Source organism: Phyllopteryx taeniolatus, chromosome 12 (assembly GCF_024500385.1).
Source record: "Phyllopteryx taeniolatus isolate TA_2022b chromosome 12, UOR_Ptae_1.2, whole genome shotgun sequence".
Taxonomy (NCBI): Eukaryota; Metazoa; Chordata; class Actinopteri; order Syngnathiformes; family Syngnathidae; genus Phyllopteryx; species Phyllopteryx taeniolatus.
The window spans coordinates 139,295-158,673 of NC_084513.1; the positions used below are offsets into that span (position 1 = coordinate 139,295).

Genomic DNA, 19,379 nt, shown 5'->3' on the forward strand with positions numbered 1-19,379 from the left:
AAGACGGACGAAAAACACAAAAACAATAATAGAGAGCGCGCACCTACCACACTGGTAGGCGCCATCTTGGAATGAGCATTGGGAGGTTTGTTCCCATGCATTTGAATTAAACAACCATCCATCCATTTCTGTACCGCTTTTCCTCACTTGGGTTGCGCGCATGCTGGAGGTCTTGTTTTTAACTACTGATGAGTTGTTTTTATCAAGTGTTTTTTTTTTTTTAAATAAACCTATAAAAACTATCCCAACTACTGTGCTGAATAGACAATGGACCTCCATCTTGATAAATTATGTGACGTTCACGACGAAGTGCGCATGTCACATGGTCTTTCCGATTAAATGTAGTGCACGTCATATATACGCCCAATCGGAATAGATCACGTCACATGTAAACATTTGACCAGAGATCATCAATTGGAATGATTTCAATCGGAATGACAAAAAAGTCTCCATGTAAACCTGGCTATTGTGTGGTTGGACCGCTGAAAACGAGTCCTTCACCTGTCAATCAAATATAATGTACGTTCACTGTCATCAACTACTGGCTGAATAACGTGCCACTGTTTCCCGTGTTTGTGTTAATTGGGAACTAACACACAGAACAACTCAGAGCGAAGCACTGATGTTTGAAATCACATCGCCGCGGTGGAGCCAGCTGTTTAGCTCCCTAACTTGCTAGCTTGTTAGCTCACAAATAAACAGTTATCTTTCCCTTAAGTGTCTCTGTTGTGTGAATCTACATGCTTGCACATGGAGCAAGGCTGTCAAGTATTGGACTGAGCCAACACCGGCAAGAGTGTACCGGTCCGCCGGCGTTCCATGAGCCCACTAGAAGCTAATGACGCAGCCGTCAAACTCTGTCGACTCACTGTGTGATTTGCACGCTGGCTCACCACAACAATGACAATTTATAAAGCCTGGAAAAACTATCGTCCATCCATCAATTTTCTGAGCTGCTTATCCTCACAAGGGTCGCGGGAGTGCTGGATCCTATCCCAGCTATCATCGGGCAGGAGGCGGGGTACACCCTGAACTGGTTGCCAGCCAATCGCAGGGCACATACAAACAAACAACCATTCGCACACACATTCACACCTATGGGCAATTTAGAGTCTTCAATTAACCTACCATGCATGTTTTTGGGATATGGGAGGAAACCGGAGTGCCCAGAGAAAAGCCACGCAGGCACGGGGAGAACATGCAAACTCCACCCAGGCGGGGCTGGGGATTGAATCCTGGTCCTCAGAACTGTGAGGCAGACGCTCTAACCAGTCGTTCACCGTGCCGCTGAAAAACTATCGTGTCCATTTTATTTATCGAACAATAATTCGATTTAGTAATCGTGACAGGCCTATTTGTAGAAATTATTTAGGGAAATCAGACAAAAATATAATTTGCATAATGACACACTGTAGCTTGGTTGTGACATGCCTAGACGACACGTCCTCCGTTTTCACAATGACTGTTTTCAGCATTTAACGATGTCATTTTAAAAACATCCACTTTGAGCCATGATTTCAAATGCTTGAATTGAGGTTCCAAAATGCTGTTGTTATGTAAACTAACAGCCAATACGTCCCCTCTTTTATATGATTTCAGTGAAGAACTACTGTATGCCGCGTAATTATCTCCTCAAACAATCAATTGTAGGACAGATATAGTAAGCATAATCTCAAAAAAGAATTTAAAAAAAAAAACCTCAATGTTTGCAGAGCAGGGGTGTATTCCAGCAAGCTGGTTCAAAATGGCCTTAATCTAAACCTGAGTTCTGCCTTGACCTCCCCTGAACTCAAAAACTGGGATCGTTCAGGTCCAGAACAGCTGATCAGAATAAATTCAATCAAGTCTAAGTACGCTCACTTTGAGCTAAGCTCATGCACGGCCACAACCAAAAGACATCATCAATGGAACTCCGAAATGTCGATCCACCATGGAAACCGATAGAAACGTCAAATTACTTACGTGCCCCTTGGAATTGTAGGTACTAATCCAGGCAGGCAGTTAGTGATGCAAAAATATATTCTGTAAAAAAACAACAACACTGCTTTGACAGTGAAGGAAAGAGAAGCAATTGATGCACAAGTGAATGCAGAAGTTTTAATGCATTACTATTGAATATGCTGACTTTTTTTTTTTTTTTGTCAATGTCTTTATGTCTCCAAAGTGTTCTGTAAATTGACTGTCTGTTGTACTAGAGCGGCTCCAACTACCGGAGACAAATTCCTTGTGTGTTTTGGACATACTTGGCAAATAAAGATGATTCTGATTCTGATTCTGATTAAAGGTTCCCGTATTTTGGCTATTTAAACTTCCATAGAGTGACTCTGTAAACATGGACTTAGTATAAAAGTGTAAATTTCATTTCAAAAAACACCTTGGTTTTGTCATACGAGGGTCCAGAAAAGGTCACTCTGACAGATACTTCTGTTTGACCCAGTTCTGTATCCGCTTTGTCCATATTTGGCTAAGACTGCCCCCTTTCCTCTGATTGGTTGCTTCCGTGTTGACCCACTTGAGAGAGCACACATTTTTGTTATGTTGACAGCGCTGGCTGAGGAGTGGAAGGTAGCCGGAGAGCCTCGCAAGTGACATAGATAAGCGCGAGGAATTTGAATGACATGGAACGTTTAATTCATACTTCACGTTTACTGAGGCACCATAGAGACAATATTACATCCCAAATACTACAAAACGTTTTTTTTGCAAAATATGTCCGCTGAATCATTTCACCACACTTTAAATTGTAGCATTGAGAATATATTTTGAAGAACATCTGATTTTCATTTACTGTATGTGCAATCCAAAGTGTACTTGGAAGCAGTTTAATGAAACATCAAAAACATCATTCAGGCAGTCAAGGCGTACGGTATTTTGCTCAGCCGTGGTTGGACCTCACTAAAATTTTATTCATACTAATTGACATTTAGACTGCATGGTGGGGAGCTAACTTTTGTTCTGAAGGACTACATTGGATTTTTAAAATGGATAGATGGGCCAGGTCATTTGTAGATGAGGTCAAAAGAAAGAGTTCACTTGTATCCAAATTTTTTTACTCTAATAATAAAATAATATTGTTCTACAAAAATATTGTTTTCTTTTATTTACAAAAAAATCAATTGAAAAATTATTGAATTAGATTAAAATTAAAAAAATAATAATATTGAACGCATTTGAACTAAGGAAATAATTCATTCTCATTTTAAATTGTATTATTTGTAATTATTTCAATTATAATTAAGGAAACAATTGTTGAAATTTTCAAATTTCAAATGTATAAGTAAAATTATTTGAGCAATCTTAATTTATTTTATTGACAATAAATCAGTTAACCAATTATTTAATTAGATAAATGAATACAAAGTAAATTATGATGAATACAGATGTTAATTCATTCATTCATTCATTCATCTTCCTTTCCGCTTATCCTCACGAGGGTCGCGGGCGTGCTGGAGCCTATCCCAGCGATCTTCGGGCGAGAGGCGGGGTACACCCGTAACTGGTCACCAGCCAATCGCAGGGCACATATAAACAAAACAACCATTTGCGTACACATTCAAACTATGGGCAATTGAGAGTCTTCAATTACCCTACCATGCATGTTTTTGGGGATGTGGGAGGAAAGCGGAGTACCCGGAAAAAACCCACGCAGACATGGGGAGAACTTGCAAACTCCACACAGGCGGGGCCGGAATTTGAACCATGCCGCTGAATAAAAATGTTAAATGGTTTATTTTACAAATAAAATAATTTATTATTTTCAAATGTAATTATTTAGAATTCAGTAAAATTAACTTATATATGAATTATTTATTAAAATTAGACAACACATTATTCAACATATATTTAATTGTATTAAAATTTGGTCAATCAACCAATTGTAAGAAAAATTATTATAGTATTGATAAAATGAAGAAATACATTTAATCCCATTTTTAGGAAAATCGATTTAATGCAAATTAAAAAAAATATTTGTGACTCTTGATAAAACTGAGTTGACTGAGTATAAAATAATAGTTTTCAATCAGAAATTAGTCTGGGAATACTCACATCTCACTTCAGATTTGGTTGTGGCTCAGTATCAATGTGATCGCGAAGAAAGAGACAAGCCATGTTTGGTTCAGGTGGGAGGAGACACGTAGAAAGTCAAGATTGAGCATACCTAACCTGCTAGCGAGCAGGTTAACGGAGTCAGTTACTGTGGTGATGGAATCGGAATTCCTCTTCCCCAGCTCTTTGGAATGGAATGATCAGGCTTTCCCTCATCTCAGAGTCAATTTCCTCAGAATTTTCACGTAACCTGCTTGCTGGAATAACCCCTACAATGTAGAGGGATGTAGATAAAGTGACCAGAGTCCGATAAAGTGGCATCTCTTACCACATCTTTGTGTTCCTTGTTGTCAAAGTCAAACAAAGACAGAATGGACTTGAACTTGCTGAGGATCTCATTGTGTCTTGTCATGTCAGTGGCCAGAATGCATCTGTGGTTGCAAAATTGTGCGCTTGTGTAAGAGACTCTGGACAGAGTGAGGTAATGTTCACACAAAACAAATAAGAATAATTATCTCACTTTATAATGCCTTTCCTTATCCGCTTGTACTGGTCCAGAGACACATTTCTGAAGATGTTGTTCTCTGTCTAGACACAACAAAACCATTATTTCACTGTTGCTGCTTCACCTCCTGAAAAATATGTGTTGCATTAGCATGCTATTTCTAGATGTTACATGCCAGCGTTGAAGAGTTGTACCTTCTCCAGTATATCAAAAGCAACAGCGCAGTGGTGGTTCTCCAAGGGAGAGAGGTCATTGTAGCGAAGGGCAAGTTCCGTACGAGCATTTATCTATAATATGGATACATACAGTTAGTTTTTTTCATTCATTTATCTTCCGTTCCGCGTATCCTCACTAGGGTCGCGGGTGTGCTGGAGCCTATCCCAGCCATCTTCGGGCGAAAGGCGGGGAACACCCTGAACTGGTCGCCAGCCAATCGCAGTAGTTTTTTTCAGATGCAGGTTTTTTTAATTTTTTATTTATATAGCACTTCTCACAAAGACTCACAAAGTGCTTTACATGGTTGAGATATAGAAACAAACATACTTCTTCTTCTTTTCCTTTCGGCTTGTCCCGTTAGGGGTCGCCACAGCGCGTCATCCTTTTCCATGAGAGCCTATCTCCTGCATCCTCCTCTCGAACACCAACTGCCATCATGTCTTCCCTCACGACATCCATCAACCTTCTCTTTGGTCTTCCTCTAGCTCTCTTGCCTGGCAGCTCCATCCTCATCATCCTTCTACCAATATACTCACTCTCTCTCCTCTGGACGTGTCCAAACCATTGAAGTCTGCTCTCTCTAACTTTGTCTCCAAAACATCGAACCTTGGCTGTCCCTCTGATGAGCTCATTTCTAATTTTATCCAACCTGGTCACTCCGAGAGCGAACCTCAACATCTTCATTTCCGCCACCTCCAGCTCTGCTTCCTGTTGTCTCTTCAGTGCCACTGTCTCTAATCCGTACATCATGGCTGGCCTCACCACTGTTTTATAAACTTTGCCCTTCATCTTAGCAGAGACTCTTCTGTCACATAACACACCTGACACCTTCCTCCACCCATTCCAACCTGCTTGGACCCGTTTCTTCACTTCCTGACCACACTCACCATTGCTCTGGACGGTTGACCCCAAGTATTTAAAGTCCTCTACCCTTGCCATCTCTTCTCCCTGTAGCCTCATTCTTCCCCCACCACCCCTCTCATTCATGCACATATATTCTGTTTTACTTCGGCTAATCTTCATTCCTCTTCTTTCCAGTGCATGCCTCCATCTTTCTAACTGTTCCTCCAGCTGCTCCCTGCTTTCACTGCAGATCACAATGTCATCTGCAAACATCATGGTCCACGGGGATTCCAGTCTAACCTCATCTGTCAGCCTATCCATCACCACTGCAAAAAGGAAGGGGCTCAGGGCTGATCCCTGATGCAGTCCCACGTCCACCTTAAATTCTTCTGTCACACCGACAGCACACCTCACCGCTGTTCTGCTGCCCTCGTACATGTCCTGTATTATTCTAACATACTTCTCTGCCACTCCAGACTTCCGCATGCAGTACCACAGTTCCTCTCTGGGTACTCTGTCATAGGCTTTCTCTAGATCTACAAAGACACAATGTAGCTCCTTCTGACCTTCTCTGTACTTTTCCATCAACATCCTCAAGGCAAATAATGCATCTGTGGTACTCTTTCTAGGCATGAAACCATACTGTTGCTCGCAAATACTCACTTCTGTCCTGAGTCTAGCCTCCACTACTCTTTCCCATAACTTCATTGTGTGGCTCATCAACTTTATTCCTCTATAGTTGCCACAGCTCTGCACATCACCTTTGTTCTTAAAAATGGGCACCAGTACACTTTTCCTCCATTCCTCAGGCATCTTCTCACGCACTAGAATTTTATTGAACAAGCTGGTCAAAAACTCCACAGCCACCTCTCCTAGATGCTTCCATACCTCCACAGGAATGTCATCAGGACCAACTGTCTTTCCATTTTTCATTCTCTTTAATGCCTTTCTAACTTCCCCCTTACTAATCATTGCCACTTCCTGGTCCACCACACTTGCCTCTTCTACTCTCCCTTCTCTATCATTTTCCTCATTCATCAACTCCTCGAAGTATTCTTTCCATCTACCTAGCACACTGCTGGCACCAGTCAACATATTTCCATCTCTATCCTTAATCACTCTGACCTGCTGCACATCCTTCCCATCTCTATCCCTCTGTCTGGCCAGCCTGTATAGATCTTTTTCTCCTTCTTTAGTGTCCAACCTGCCATACATGTCATCATATGCCTCTTGTTTTGCCTTTGCCACCTCTACCTTTGCCCTGTGTCGCATCTCAATGTATTCCTTTCGCCTCTCCTCGGTCCTCTCAGTGTCCCACTTCTTCTTAGCTAACCGTTTTCCTTGTATGATTTCCTGTACTGTGAGGTTCCACCACCAAGTCTCCTTCTCTCCTTTCCTGCCAGAAGATACACCAAGTACTCTCCTGCCTGCTTCTCTGATCACCTTGGCTGCAGTGGTCCAGTCTTCTGGAAGCTCTTCCCGTCCACCGAGAGCCTGTATCACCTCTTCCCGAAAAGCTGCACAACACTCGCCCTGTCTCAGCTTCCACCACATGGTTCTCTTCTCTGCCTTTGTCTTCCTAATTTTCCTCCCCACCACCAGAGTCATCTTACACACCACCATCCTATGCTGTCTAGCCACACTCTCCCCTACCACTACCTTACAGTTGGTAACCTCCTTCAGATTACATCGTCTGCACAAGATGTAATCCACCTGTGTGCTTCTACCGCCGCTCTTGTAGGTCACCCTATGTTCGTGCCTCTTCTGGAAAAAAGTGTTCACTACAGCCATTTGCATCCTTGTTGCAAAGTCTACCACCATCTGTCCCTCCAAGTTCCTTTCCTGGATACCGTACTTACCCATTACTTCTTCATCACCCTTATTACCTTCACCAACATGTCCATTACAATCTGCACCAATTACGACTCTCTCTCTGTCTGGGATGCTCAGAACTACATCATCTAGCTCCTTCCAGAATTTCTCTTTCACCTCTAGGTCACATCCTACCTGTGGGGCATAGCCACTAATCACATTACACATAACACCCTCAATTTCAAATTTCAGCCTCATCACTCGATCTGTTACTCTTTTCACCTCCAAGACATTCTTAGCCAACTCTTCTTTTAAAATAACCCCGACTCCATTTCTCTTCCCATCTACACCATGGTAAAATAATTTAAACCCTGCCCCTAAACTTCTAGCCTTACTGCCTTTCCACCTGGTCTCCTGGACACACAATATATCAACCTTTCTCCTAATCATCATGTCAACCAACTCCCGAGATTTTCCTGTCATAGTCCCAACATTCAAAGTCCCCAAATTCAGTTCTAGGCTCTGTGCTTTCCTCTTCTCTTTCTGCCCAAGAACCCGCTTTCCAGCTCTTCTTCTTCTTTGACTTCAACCCACAGTAGCTGAATTTCTGCAGGTTGACGGCACCGGTGGTGGACGTTGTTAACCCGGGCCACGACCGATCCGGTATGGAATTCTTTGGATGAACGCTCATATTTGTTTGGCAAGGTTTTAAGCCGGATGCCCTTCCTGACGCAACCCTCTGCATTTATCTGGGCTTGGGACCGGCCTACAGTTTGCACTGACTTGTGCCCCCCATAGGGCTGCATTATATAGAAACAAACATACACAAACAGAAAAAACCTTCTACATTAAGATGTTTTTGTTGTTATGGATGTGCTTTTGTACCTGGTAGGCATTATTGTAGCCGGTGTGGTCAAGGTCATGGCAAACTGCAGAGGTCAGCATGATCAGCAGGTCAGTGCTGTCCATCTTACTTCTCAGGTCAGTCAGCCAGATTAAACCATACATCTGTGCAATAGATGACACATTTAGCTGTTTTACTTTTGTTTTATTAGCAGGAAAAATAGTAGTATATTTTATAAATTAATTCACCAGTCACTAACTGAGTTTATTATGTTGGTAGTGTTTAGTTAGCTTACTCAATGTTTCATCATAAGGGTCTTGCAATATTTCAATTTGGGCCTATATCAGTCAGCAAGTTTATCTTGTATCTTTGTAAAACTGGCTAAATGCAGTGTTGTACCTGAACAAGTTCAATGAGTGGAATATCATGATCTACCGTACTTTCACGTGTATAATGCGCACCCATGTATAATACACCCCCCCAAAGTTGACCTAAAATTTTTGGAAAACCCTTCTACCTATGTATAATGCATTTTCATAATGTATGACTTTGCTTCTACCCATATGATCAAAACATGAAGTGTTTTTTCAAAGAATAATTCTGAAGTTAAGCACTTTATTTGAATATGTAAAGCTTTTTTTTTTTATTTACTTGCTCTAATTTTGAAATTCACAGCCCTACTTTTATTTAGTAAATGAGAAAACACACAGTTGTGCTCATGTTTGATTACCCGGGCAGAATTTGTAAGATAGGTACAATTCTTTAAAGAAAATAAGGCTGGGCGAAACACATTTAATGTTATTTTAATGGGATTCAAATTAATCTGTCAAGCATTTCAGAGAAGCATTATCAATAAACAAAACATACCCATAAAGAAATTCATGATGGTTGCTGTTCAGTCACCAGTCATATTTAAAAAATAAATAAATAAATAAATTAAAAAAAATATATATATATTTCACAAATTTTTTTCATTCATTTATCTTCCGTTCCGCGTATCCTCACTAGGGTCGCATATGTACCACACATATGTAAACTGTATATGGAGTCCTACGTACCCCTGTCATATTGGAATGAAGGTGTAGGCTACACCTTTTTCATAACCTCTCGGTGGGCGCATATTAGAATGAAAGTGTACACCTTTCTCATAACCTCTAGGTGACGGTGGAATTTTGGAATGAAAGTGTACAGCTTTTTCATAACCCCGAGATGGCGGCATACATTTATAAAATGTGAACGTTTTTTTTCGTTTTCCCGGTACCTATGTATAATGCGCACTATTTACTTTTGACATTTTTGGGGGGGGAATGCACATAATACACGAGAAATTACGGTAGTTCATATTTTGGGCGAACGTGAACTGAACTTAGTTCATTTCTGCCTGATACATGTTATTGAGAACACATTAATTCCGGCATCTGTGAACAGTTTTCAAATGAAAGTTCATTTTCATTCAAAAGTGCCAAGTTTTGTTAGGGACTTCCAGGACAAAACCCATCTGAACACACTATATAAGAGCATTCATATGTTGGTGGATAAACGGCGAATTTGGCAACCGATTGAGTGCGGCTGCAGCCGCCATTCATTTTTACAGTCAGTTGCGCGAGTGCGCGATGTGCTGCATAAATGCTGCATAAATGGGAGTGAATGTGGTCTTTGGTACATAATTGTAAAAATTATTACTAGGCAAATTATTATTTGTATCAGAATGCTTTAGATAAAGCACTGTACGATCACACTGTCATATTATGGAATTTATTTTGTTTTGATTATAAGAATATTCATTCATTTCCCATACTGCTTCTCCTCACAAGGGTCGCGGGCGTGCTGGAGCCTATCCCAGCTAACTCTGGGTGAGAGGCAGGGTACACCCTGAACCATCCATCCATCCATTTTCTGAGCCGCTTCTCCTCACTAGGGTCGCGGGCGTGCTGGAGCCTATCCCAGCTGTCATCGGGCAGGAGGCGGGGTACACCCTGAACTGGTTGCCAGCCAATCGCAGGGCACATAGGAACAAACAACCATTCGCACTCACAGTCATGCCTACGGGCAATTTAGAGTCTCCAATTCATGCATGTTTTTGGGATATGGGAGGAAACCGGAGTGCCCGGAGAAAACCCACGCAGGCACGGGGAGAACATGCAAACTCCACACAGGCGGGGCCGGGGATTGAACCCGGGTCCTCAGAACTGTGAGGCTGACGCTCTAACCAGTCGGCCACCGTGCCGCCCACCCTGAACCAGTCCCCAGCCAATCACAGATGATATGAAGAGATCAATTTCCATCCATCCATTTTCAACACCGCTTATCCTGGTTAGGGTCGCGGGACGCTGGAGCCTATCCCAGCTGACTTCGGGCAAAAGTCGGACTACACCCTGAACTGGTCGCCAGTCAGTCGCAGGGCACATATAGACACGGACAACCATTCGCGCTCACATTCACACCGTCACTGAGTGGGAACTGAACCCACGCTGCCTGCACCAAAGTCAGGCAAGTGTACCGCTACACCATCAGTGACTGATATGAAGAGATAAGATAAGATATTTTGTTAAGAGCTGCGAGAAATCCAATTATTAATGTCCATTCACCATCGTTGCTGTCATACTGTGTTGCATTTTTTTTTTCACATTAAGGGAAAAAAGCCCTGATTTTGTTTTAATTCCTCATTTAAAAAAAAGACCATTCAATCAACAAATTTTTCCTCATGGTTTTGTGAGCCGGCGCAGTGACCGACTGGTTAGCACATCTGCCTCACAGTTCTGAGGACCAGGGTTCAAATCCCGGCCCCACCTGTGTGGAGTTTGCATGTTCTCCCCGTGCCTGGGTGGGTTTTCTCTGGGGACACCGGTTTCCTCCCACATCCCAAAAACATGCGTGGTAGGTTGATTGAAGACTCTAAATTGCCCGTAGGTGTGAATGTGAGTGCGAATGGTTGTTTGTTTATATGTGCCCTGCGATTGGCTGGCGACCGGTTCAGGGTGTACACCATAGTAAATAATCATTAACTTCTAATTTTATGGCTGCAACACATTCCAAAAAAGCTGGGACAGGGTGATGTTTACCACTGTATTACATCACCTTTTCTTTTAACAACATTCATTAAACATTTGGAACTGAGGACACTAATTGTTGAATCTTTGCAGGTGGAATTCTTTCCCATTCCTGCTTGATTTACAGCATCAGCTGTTCAACAGTCCGGGGTCTCCGTTGTCGTAACACAACAGTCCAGATGTGGTCATATTCTTTACACATTGATGTCGGTTTTTGATGCAGTGCCGCCTGAGGGATTGAAGGTCACGGGCATTCAATGTTGGTTTTCAGCCTTGCCGCTTACATGCAGTGATTTCTCCAGATTCTCTGAAACTTTTGATGATATTATGGACCGTAGATGAGGAAATCCCTAAATTCCTTGCAATTGTACGTTGAGGAACATTGTCCTTAAACGACTATTTCTCACGCACTTGTTCACAAAGAGGTGAACTTCGCCCCATCTTTGCTTGTGAATGACTCACCAATTCAGGGAAGCTCCTTTTATACCCAATCATGGCACCCACCTGTTCCCAATTAGCCTGTTCACTTGTGGGATGTTCCAAACAGGTGTTTGATTAGCCTTTCTCAGTCTTTTTTTCCACCTGTCCCAGCTTTTTTGGAACGTGTTGCAGCCATAAAATTCTAAGTTAACAATTATTTCCTAAAAACAATAAAGTTGATTAGTTTGAAAATTAAATATCTTGTCTTTGTAGTGTATTCAATTAAATATAGGTTGAACATGATTTGCAATTCATTGTATTCTGTCTTTATTTATGTTTAACACAACGTCCCAACTTCATTGGAATTGTGGTTGTACTTTGCGCAGAAAATTAACGTTCCCAACACTGGGTTGTGTTGCTTCAGGTTTTTTTTTAAACAGCTTGCATTGGAGCATTGATATTCGTTTTGCTGAACAAGAATTTTTTTTTTACAATGCATAATGGTTTAAAAGTCTATACTGTAGCTTTACAAAAGCTCAACGAGATCAAGTTCTCAATCTTTTAAATTTCAGTTTGGCTGGGTGACCGTGTGACTGTTATGCCCTTTATTTTCTCGCTTTCAATCTTTATTTACTACACTACAAGCAACTTCGGCCAAGTGGAAAATGCATTGAGCATATTTTGCTTACAATAGACAAACTGAAGCAATCAATCAAAAAAAAAAAAAACTTTACATTTACATTCAAGAGAGAGGGCATCTCAGATTCCCGGGGTTAAGAAGGGTTAAAGTCAAATTTAATTAGAGTCAAATATGAATTTCTAACAGTCTATGAAGAAAAAAAAACTTAAGGTGTGTCAGTTGTGACCAGTAGCCAATCAAGAGGGGACACCCACTCACCATCTGGGTGACACAGAAGCAATGCTTGAAGTTGTGGAAAGGGATGTTGTTGTATCTGCGGTACACTTCAAACAGGAACTGCTGTAAAACTTCAGGTTCAATATTGTAGGTAGCGATAAAATCTAAGTCTGTGTACATGACTTGCAGGAGTACCATTATCTCTGCATCCTCCCACTGCCTGCACTCACATAAAAAGAGAAAATGATCTCACGAGACCCAGCGAGTGTGTTACACTTCCCACTAATTCCAAATCAATGTGTCGTCCGTCAGCCATCTCTGTGACAAAGCAGGAAAAGACTAGAAAAAAAATGTGAAATGGACAAAAGTTAACAAATGAATTGTACCATCAATTATTATTTAATATGAAACCTGGATTCATATTTAGTTGCATGCTGTATATGATTCTTGGTAGGCAAATTCACTGAACTAGCTGTGTGTCTGAATATTATGGACAGAATCAAGTCTCAAATAATGATGAAGAAAATGAATAATAATAATAATAATAATAATAATGAATAATGAAGAAGAAAAGAATGAGGGACCACATCTTTTTTAGAAACATGGGTGTGTATGACTGTCATTGGTAAACTGTCTACCTCAATGTTAATACACTGTGCTACAGGTGCCAAACCCAAACTTGTCCAGCACACACAACTGATAAGCGAATCAAGTAAGATGAATGAGAGTGAGCAGTATATATGTGTTAAAATGCAAATATTTACACGTACTGTACTTCTACCACTTCGTGTAAATAATGTTGACATTACAGACGTGTCCCACTTTTCAAGTTGAAAATCAACAACCAAAACCATATAGCAAGTGTGCAAGGACAACTGTACTAATTATTCAACTAGGTTTCATTCTTTTTAATATACAACGGACAAAATAAGATAGCAGGTAAAACAGCAGATCGGCAGAATGAAACACAAACATTTCCAAATGTCCGTCCTCAACTCTGTTTTACATAGAAAACCCTTACTGTGTATATGAACTATCCATCTATTCATTTTTTTTATTCTACTTGTCCAAATTATGATCACAGGAGCCAATTCCAGTGAATTTTAAGAGGCGGGGTACACCCTGGACTGATTGCCAAACAATCACACTATAGACAACCATTTTCTCCCACAATCAATTCAATTAACTGAACATGCATGTTTGGGGAATGTAGGAGGAATCCGTAGTACCTGGAGAAAATCACCGCAAGAAAACTCCACACGGGAAGGCTGGAGCTGAGATTTGTGTACATCATCAAATTTCTCAAAGTGACTATTGTCCGATCTTTTCAAAATCCTGTGGTTCACCATGTTAGAACACCCTATCCCCACTGTGCAAAATATATTCTCTTTCCATCTATTGTATGTTTTGTTTTTATTAAAAAAGGTTTTGAACACATAAAACGGAACCTCACTGAATACAGCACACATCCACCCACTTCAATCATGGTGTTGATTGAAGCACTCCTGAACCTTTTGATATGTGAGCGCTCTGCAAGCCTATTGATATTGAGATGAGTATGCTGACTAGAAGAAAAGAATGAGGGACCACATCTTTTTTAGAAACATGGGTGTGTATGACTGTCATTGGTAAACTGTCTGCCTCAATGTTAATACACTGTGCTACAGGTGCCAAACCCAAACCTACCAGTTGTCAAATGTTGGCGTCTTTAAGTACTGCCTCACCTCCTCGGATACATCCAGAGAGCTGTGCGGGTGACACAATATGATAATTCATGATTAAAAATGACTGTTTTTTTTAATACGAAGTAGGTTCTTTAACTAAAGGATTTATACAGTTGTACATGCCTCATTTGAAGGAACTTTTCACGGACATGCTCACATTCCTCTTTTGTTTTATGCAAGGATCTCTTGTGGTAAAATGGAGAGGGCTTGGGTGCTCCCTCTGACAAGTCCTTGAATAATCCAAGCCAGCTAAGATGCTCCACACTCTAAAAGGAATTGATCCGAGACAGAAGTCAGCGAGACACAGTACTAAAATGAGATTATCCATCGATTTTCTGAGCCGCTCATCCTCACAAGGGTCGCGGGAGTGCTGGAGCCATTTACCATTTCAAAAATGAACTAATTAATAGTTTATTTTTCAATACAGTAAATTGCTGACGGGCTATTACCCTCAAAATACTAGCATTTCATTTCCCCATTGTTGCCACCCATTCAGTCAACATTAGTAGCCAGCTGCAGCTTTCCCCCTACAATCACAAAACCATCCATCCACCCATCCATTTTCTTTACCGCTTATCCTCACAAGGGTCGCGGGCTGCTGGAGCCTATCCCAGCTATCTTCGGGCGGGAGGTGGTGTACACCCTGAACCGGTCCCCAGCCAATCGCATGGCACATAGAAACAAACAACCATTTGCACTCACATTCACACCAACGGGCAATTTAGAGTCTTCAATCAACCTACCACGCATGTTTTTGGGATGTGGGAGGAAACCGGAGTCCCCGGAAAAAAACCCACCCAGGCACGGGGGTAACATGCAAACTCCACACAGGCGGGGGCGGGAATTGAACCCCGATCCTCAGAACTGTGAGGCAGACGCTCTAACCAGGCGACCACCGTGAAAATGAGATTAAATAATCCATCCATCCATTTTCTGAGCCGCTTCTCCACACCTACGGGCAATTTAGAGTCTCCAATGCATGCATGTTTTTGGGATGTGGGAGGAAACCGGAGTGCCCGGAGAAAACCCACGCAGGCACGGGGAGATCATGCAAACTCCACACAGGCGGGGCCGGGGATTGAACCCTGGTCCTCAGAACTGTGAGGCTGACGCTCTAACCAGTCGGCCACCGTGCCGCCGTGATGTATTATTATTATTATTATTATTATTATTATTATTATTATTATTATTATTATTATTATTATTATTATTATTATTATTATTATTATTATTATTATTATTATTATTATTATTATTCATCCATTTTCTGAGCCGCTTCTCCTCACTGGGGTCGCGGGCGTGCTGGAGCCTATCCCAGCTGTCATCGGGCAGGGGGCTGGGTACATCCTGAATTGGTTGCCAGCCAATCGCAGGGCACATAGAAACAAGCAACCATTCGCACTCACAGTCATGCCTACGGGCAATTTAGAGTCTCCAATTAATGCATGTTTTTGGGATGTGGGAGGAAACCGGAGTGCCCGGAGAAAACCCACGCAGGCACGGGGAGATCATGCAAACTCCACACAGGCGGGGCCGGGGATTGAACCCCGCACCTCAGAACTGTGAGGCAGACGCTCTAACCAGGTGACCACCATGAAAATGAGATTAAATCATCCATCCATTTTCTGAGCCGCTTCTCCACACTAGGGTTGCGGACGTGCTGGAGCCTATCCCAGCTATCATCGGGCAGGAGGCGGGGTACACCCTGAACCGGTTGCCAGCCAATCGCAGGGCACATACGAACAAACAACCATTCGCACTCACATTCACACCTACGGGCAATTTAGAGTCTCCAATACATGCATGTTTTGGGGATGTGGGAGGAAACCGGAGTGCCCGGAAAAAACCCACGCAGGCACGGGGAGATCATGCAAACTCCACACAGGCGGGGCCGGGGATTGAACCCCGCACCTCAGAACTGTGAGGCTGACGCTCTAACCAGTCGTCCACCGTGCCGCCGTGATGTATTATTATTATTATTATTATTATTATTATTATTATTATTATTATTATTATTATTATTATTATTATTATTATTATTATTATTATTATTATTATTATTATTATTATTATTATTATTATTATTATCCATCCATCCATTTTCTGAGCCGCTTCTCCTCACTAGGGTCGCGGGCGTGCTGGAGCCTATCCCAGCTGTCATCGGGCAGGAGGCGGGGTACACCCTGAACTGGTTGCCAGCCAATCGCAGGGCACATAGAAACTAACAACCATTCACACTCACAGTCATGCCTACGGGCAATTTAGAGTCTCCAATTAATGCATGTTTTTGGGATGTGGGAGGAAACCGGAGTGCCCGGAGAAAACCCACGCAGGCACGGGGAGAACATGCAAACTCCACACAGGCGGGACCGGGGATTGAACCCGGGTCCTCAGAACTGTGAGGCTGACGCTCGAACCAGTCGCCCACCGTGCCGTCTATTATTATTATTATTATTATTATTATTATTATTATTATTATTATTATTATTATTATTATTATTATTATTATGTGTGCTGACCCCCATTTAATGTGTTTGAATGTGATTACTGAATTCTGAACATAGCCACACTGCCATTTATAAAAGTGTACGCGCACTTGCGCAACCATGTTATCTCAATTGTTGATTTTTACTTCCTCTCTCATTTTTTTTCCCGATTGAGTTGTACAGGTTATAGGTGATCAAATAGTGGAAAGTTTAAGAATGATTTATCTTGGTCTCATTTTTGTATCCCCAACAACCAGACGTTTATTAATAGTCACCTTTGTTAATAGTCGTATTATTGACTGTGTTGATTGCGTTAAATAAATAAATAAATGAGTTAAATATATACTATTGTTTTTTCTTAATTGTATGAATGATTTTGACCTTAGGTGCACTTTTTTTGGGCTTGAACACCTGCCCCCAAAAATATCTGTGCTTGTGCCTGGGAAATACAAATGCTGAAAACAATTTCCAAGATTACCAATGGAATGGTGTTGAACAAGTTCAAGTGGAAATATGGCAATATGTCATATCATAAAGGAAGGTACTTCAAATAATGATTCAGCGAGCTGCAGTATTTGTGAAGAGTTTGAATTTCACAGGTGTATTTGAAATAATAATAAAAAATAATTTCCCTGTACCTCCAGTTTCTCCCGGAATGAATCCACCTGTTTCTTCATCTCATAGATGACTGCAGGCGTATTTCCTGCTTCAATGAGGATTTTCTTTTCCAGGCCTTGGAGTCTGAGGTAACAACATAATTAACTTTACACATTGAAGTCCTTCGTACAATGATGTACGTTGTAATAAAGGATAGGATATGTATCATTCAGCTTGCTGTACCAATCCCATTTCTCACTACTGCACTCCACACTTTATGGTACAGAATAACTTAATTAAAATGGGTTTCTTAGCTTCAGTGGGTTTCATGTTTTCTACCTTTTTTCCATAGATGAGAGATCAAATCCGAGTGCACCAGCAAGCTCCACACCTTATTTAGACAAAAAAGATTTTGTCAACTCAGCAACCTCAGGGTGCTGCCTTTTTTGTGTGTGTTGGCAAGGAAGACATACCTAATGGTTCACTGTTGCAACCAGAAGCAACCACTTCCAGTTTGTAGCAGGAGTTTGGATTGTTAGGCTCCAGATTTGATGAGATGTTGATAATGTTGCCTTTGGGATTATAAAGCTTTAGGATGTCATGTGGCCCAGCTTCAGCTGCAGAGCGGAACAGATCTGGAAAGATTGCATCAGTTTTTGCTGTTTGCAATTCAATGCCCTTCCGTTGAATCGAGGCAAATGGACTCTTCTTGGTTGTTGAATACGTTTCACATTCTGTCAAAATAAGTGCCAAGAGAAATAAGAAAACTCTACATCTAAGATTTAGGACTGAAGAAGCTGAAGTTGAAACATCAACAAGGGTTCAGTTGCCTTGATTCAATGTGTGATACAATGACAATGTGTGATACAATGACATGGATGGCTCAGAATGCTTGGCTCTGCTTTAATTCCATACTGTAAATGTCTAACAGTTGTGTGTGAACTTTGGTTTTAGGCCTACATCACTCTTATGGAAGTTGCATAATAAAGGACAAGTCATCTTTCAAATTTGGTGGTTGCTGAGGTCTATCTATGAGTCTTCAGGATAGACACTTTTGTCCTTTCATATGCTTCCACAGCACTTGAAACAAAATACACGAATATCGTCTGGAGACCAATGAAGTGAACATGCTGACTGAAGAGCTGTCAGTGGCAGCTGTATGCTGTTGGAAAGTCAGCAGACCTCCATTGCTCCTGAGCTAATCTTTCCATGACTGAATCCTTGCTGTGTGAGGTCTATAATGCCAAATGAGCACTGCACATCAGGTCTCATTTTACTTGCACATCAGAAGTTACATTTTAATTGTGTGCTTTTGCCTGTATCACATGATTTTCACACCCTTCCATTCACAGACTCCAAATTCATCACTAGTAATTTTAGACAAACATACAATGAAAATATGCATTTTCTATATGATGAATGTAATGTATAATTAACCCTTTTACAGCGCAGGAAGTGAATTTTTCTGCCCTTACCTTTGACATCCTGAGAAGGACAATTCACTGGGAACTCAGCTTGCTCTGGTTTCCCATTCACTGTGAAGTAAAGGATCTTTGTTGCCATCTTATTCATTTAGAGCTGCTTACGTCTCTGTATGTATTTTCGGTCTGAATCAAGCGTCTATTTCACCTCATTAGCCACTGAAAACACTCCACCTCCTTTTGTTGTTCATCCCACCTCTTCCTCTGCCCCACCTTCTGTCCTCCATTGGACAGCGTTTCTTAATGACAAAACCAAAGCAATCGAGCAATAACACTAAATTCCAAAATAAAAAATAAAAAAATTCACCTGCAGTAAGGATAACCATACAAAAGATCTTCCAAAACCATTGTTTATGGAGATACTGTAATCATTTAATACAAACATGAAAACTTAAATGAAATGGCTTTGAAATAATGTGTGTCATAGTACTTGTATAAACTCTCATGTTCAGTGTCACAGAGAGGTGGAGTCTGACTTTGGGGCAAAAGGCAAACTAC

General features: G+C 41.4%; 1 protein-coding gene across 1 annotated transcript in view; it reads right to left on the reverse strand.

Moving 5' to 3' along the window:
• si:dkey-219c10.4 (high affinity cGMP-specific 3',5'-cyclic phosphodiesterase 9A) overlaps window positions 1–18,993 on the reverse strand; it is a 31,941-nt gene extending 12,948 nt beyond the window's left edge. Inside the window, exons 1-11 of the mRNA XM_061793276.1 lie at window positions 18,876–18,993; window positions 17,874–18,035; window positions 17,740–17,791; window positions 17,442–17,544; window positions 14,441–14,583; window positions 14,280–14,339; window positions 12,636–12,813; window positions 8,309–8,431; window positions 4,747–4,839; window positions 4,568–4,635; window positions 4,376–4,478 (exon numbers count right to left, since the gene is read on the reverse strand). Of these exons, the coding sequence (XP_061649260.1) occupies window positions 4,376–4,478; window positions 4,568–4,635; window positions 4,747–4,839; window positions 8,309–8,431; window positions 12,636–12,813; window positions 14,280–14,339; window positions 14,441–14,583; window positions 17,442–17,544; window positions 17,740–17,791; window positions 17,874–18,035; window positions 18,876–18,972 (1,182 nt within the window). The 5' untranslated portion in view covers window positions 18,973–18,993. The remainder of the gene's footprint in view (window positions 1–4,375; window positions 4,479–4,567; window positions 4,636–4,746; window positions 4,840–8,308; window positions 8,432–12,635; window positions 12,814–14,279; window positions 14,340–14,440; window positions 14,584–17,441; window positions 17,545–17,739; window positions 17,792–17,873; window positions 18,036–18,875) is intronic.
• Between the last annotated feature and the right edge of the window lie 386 nt (window positions 18,994–19,379).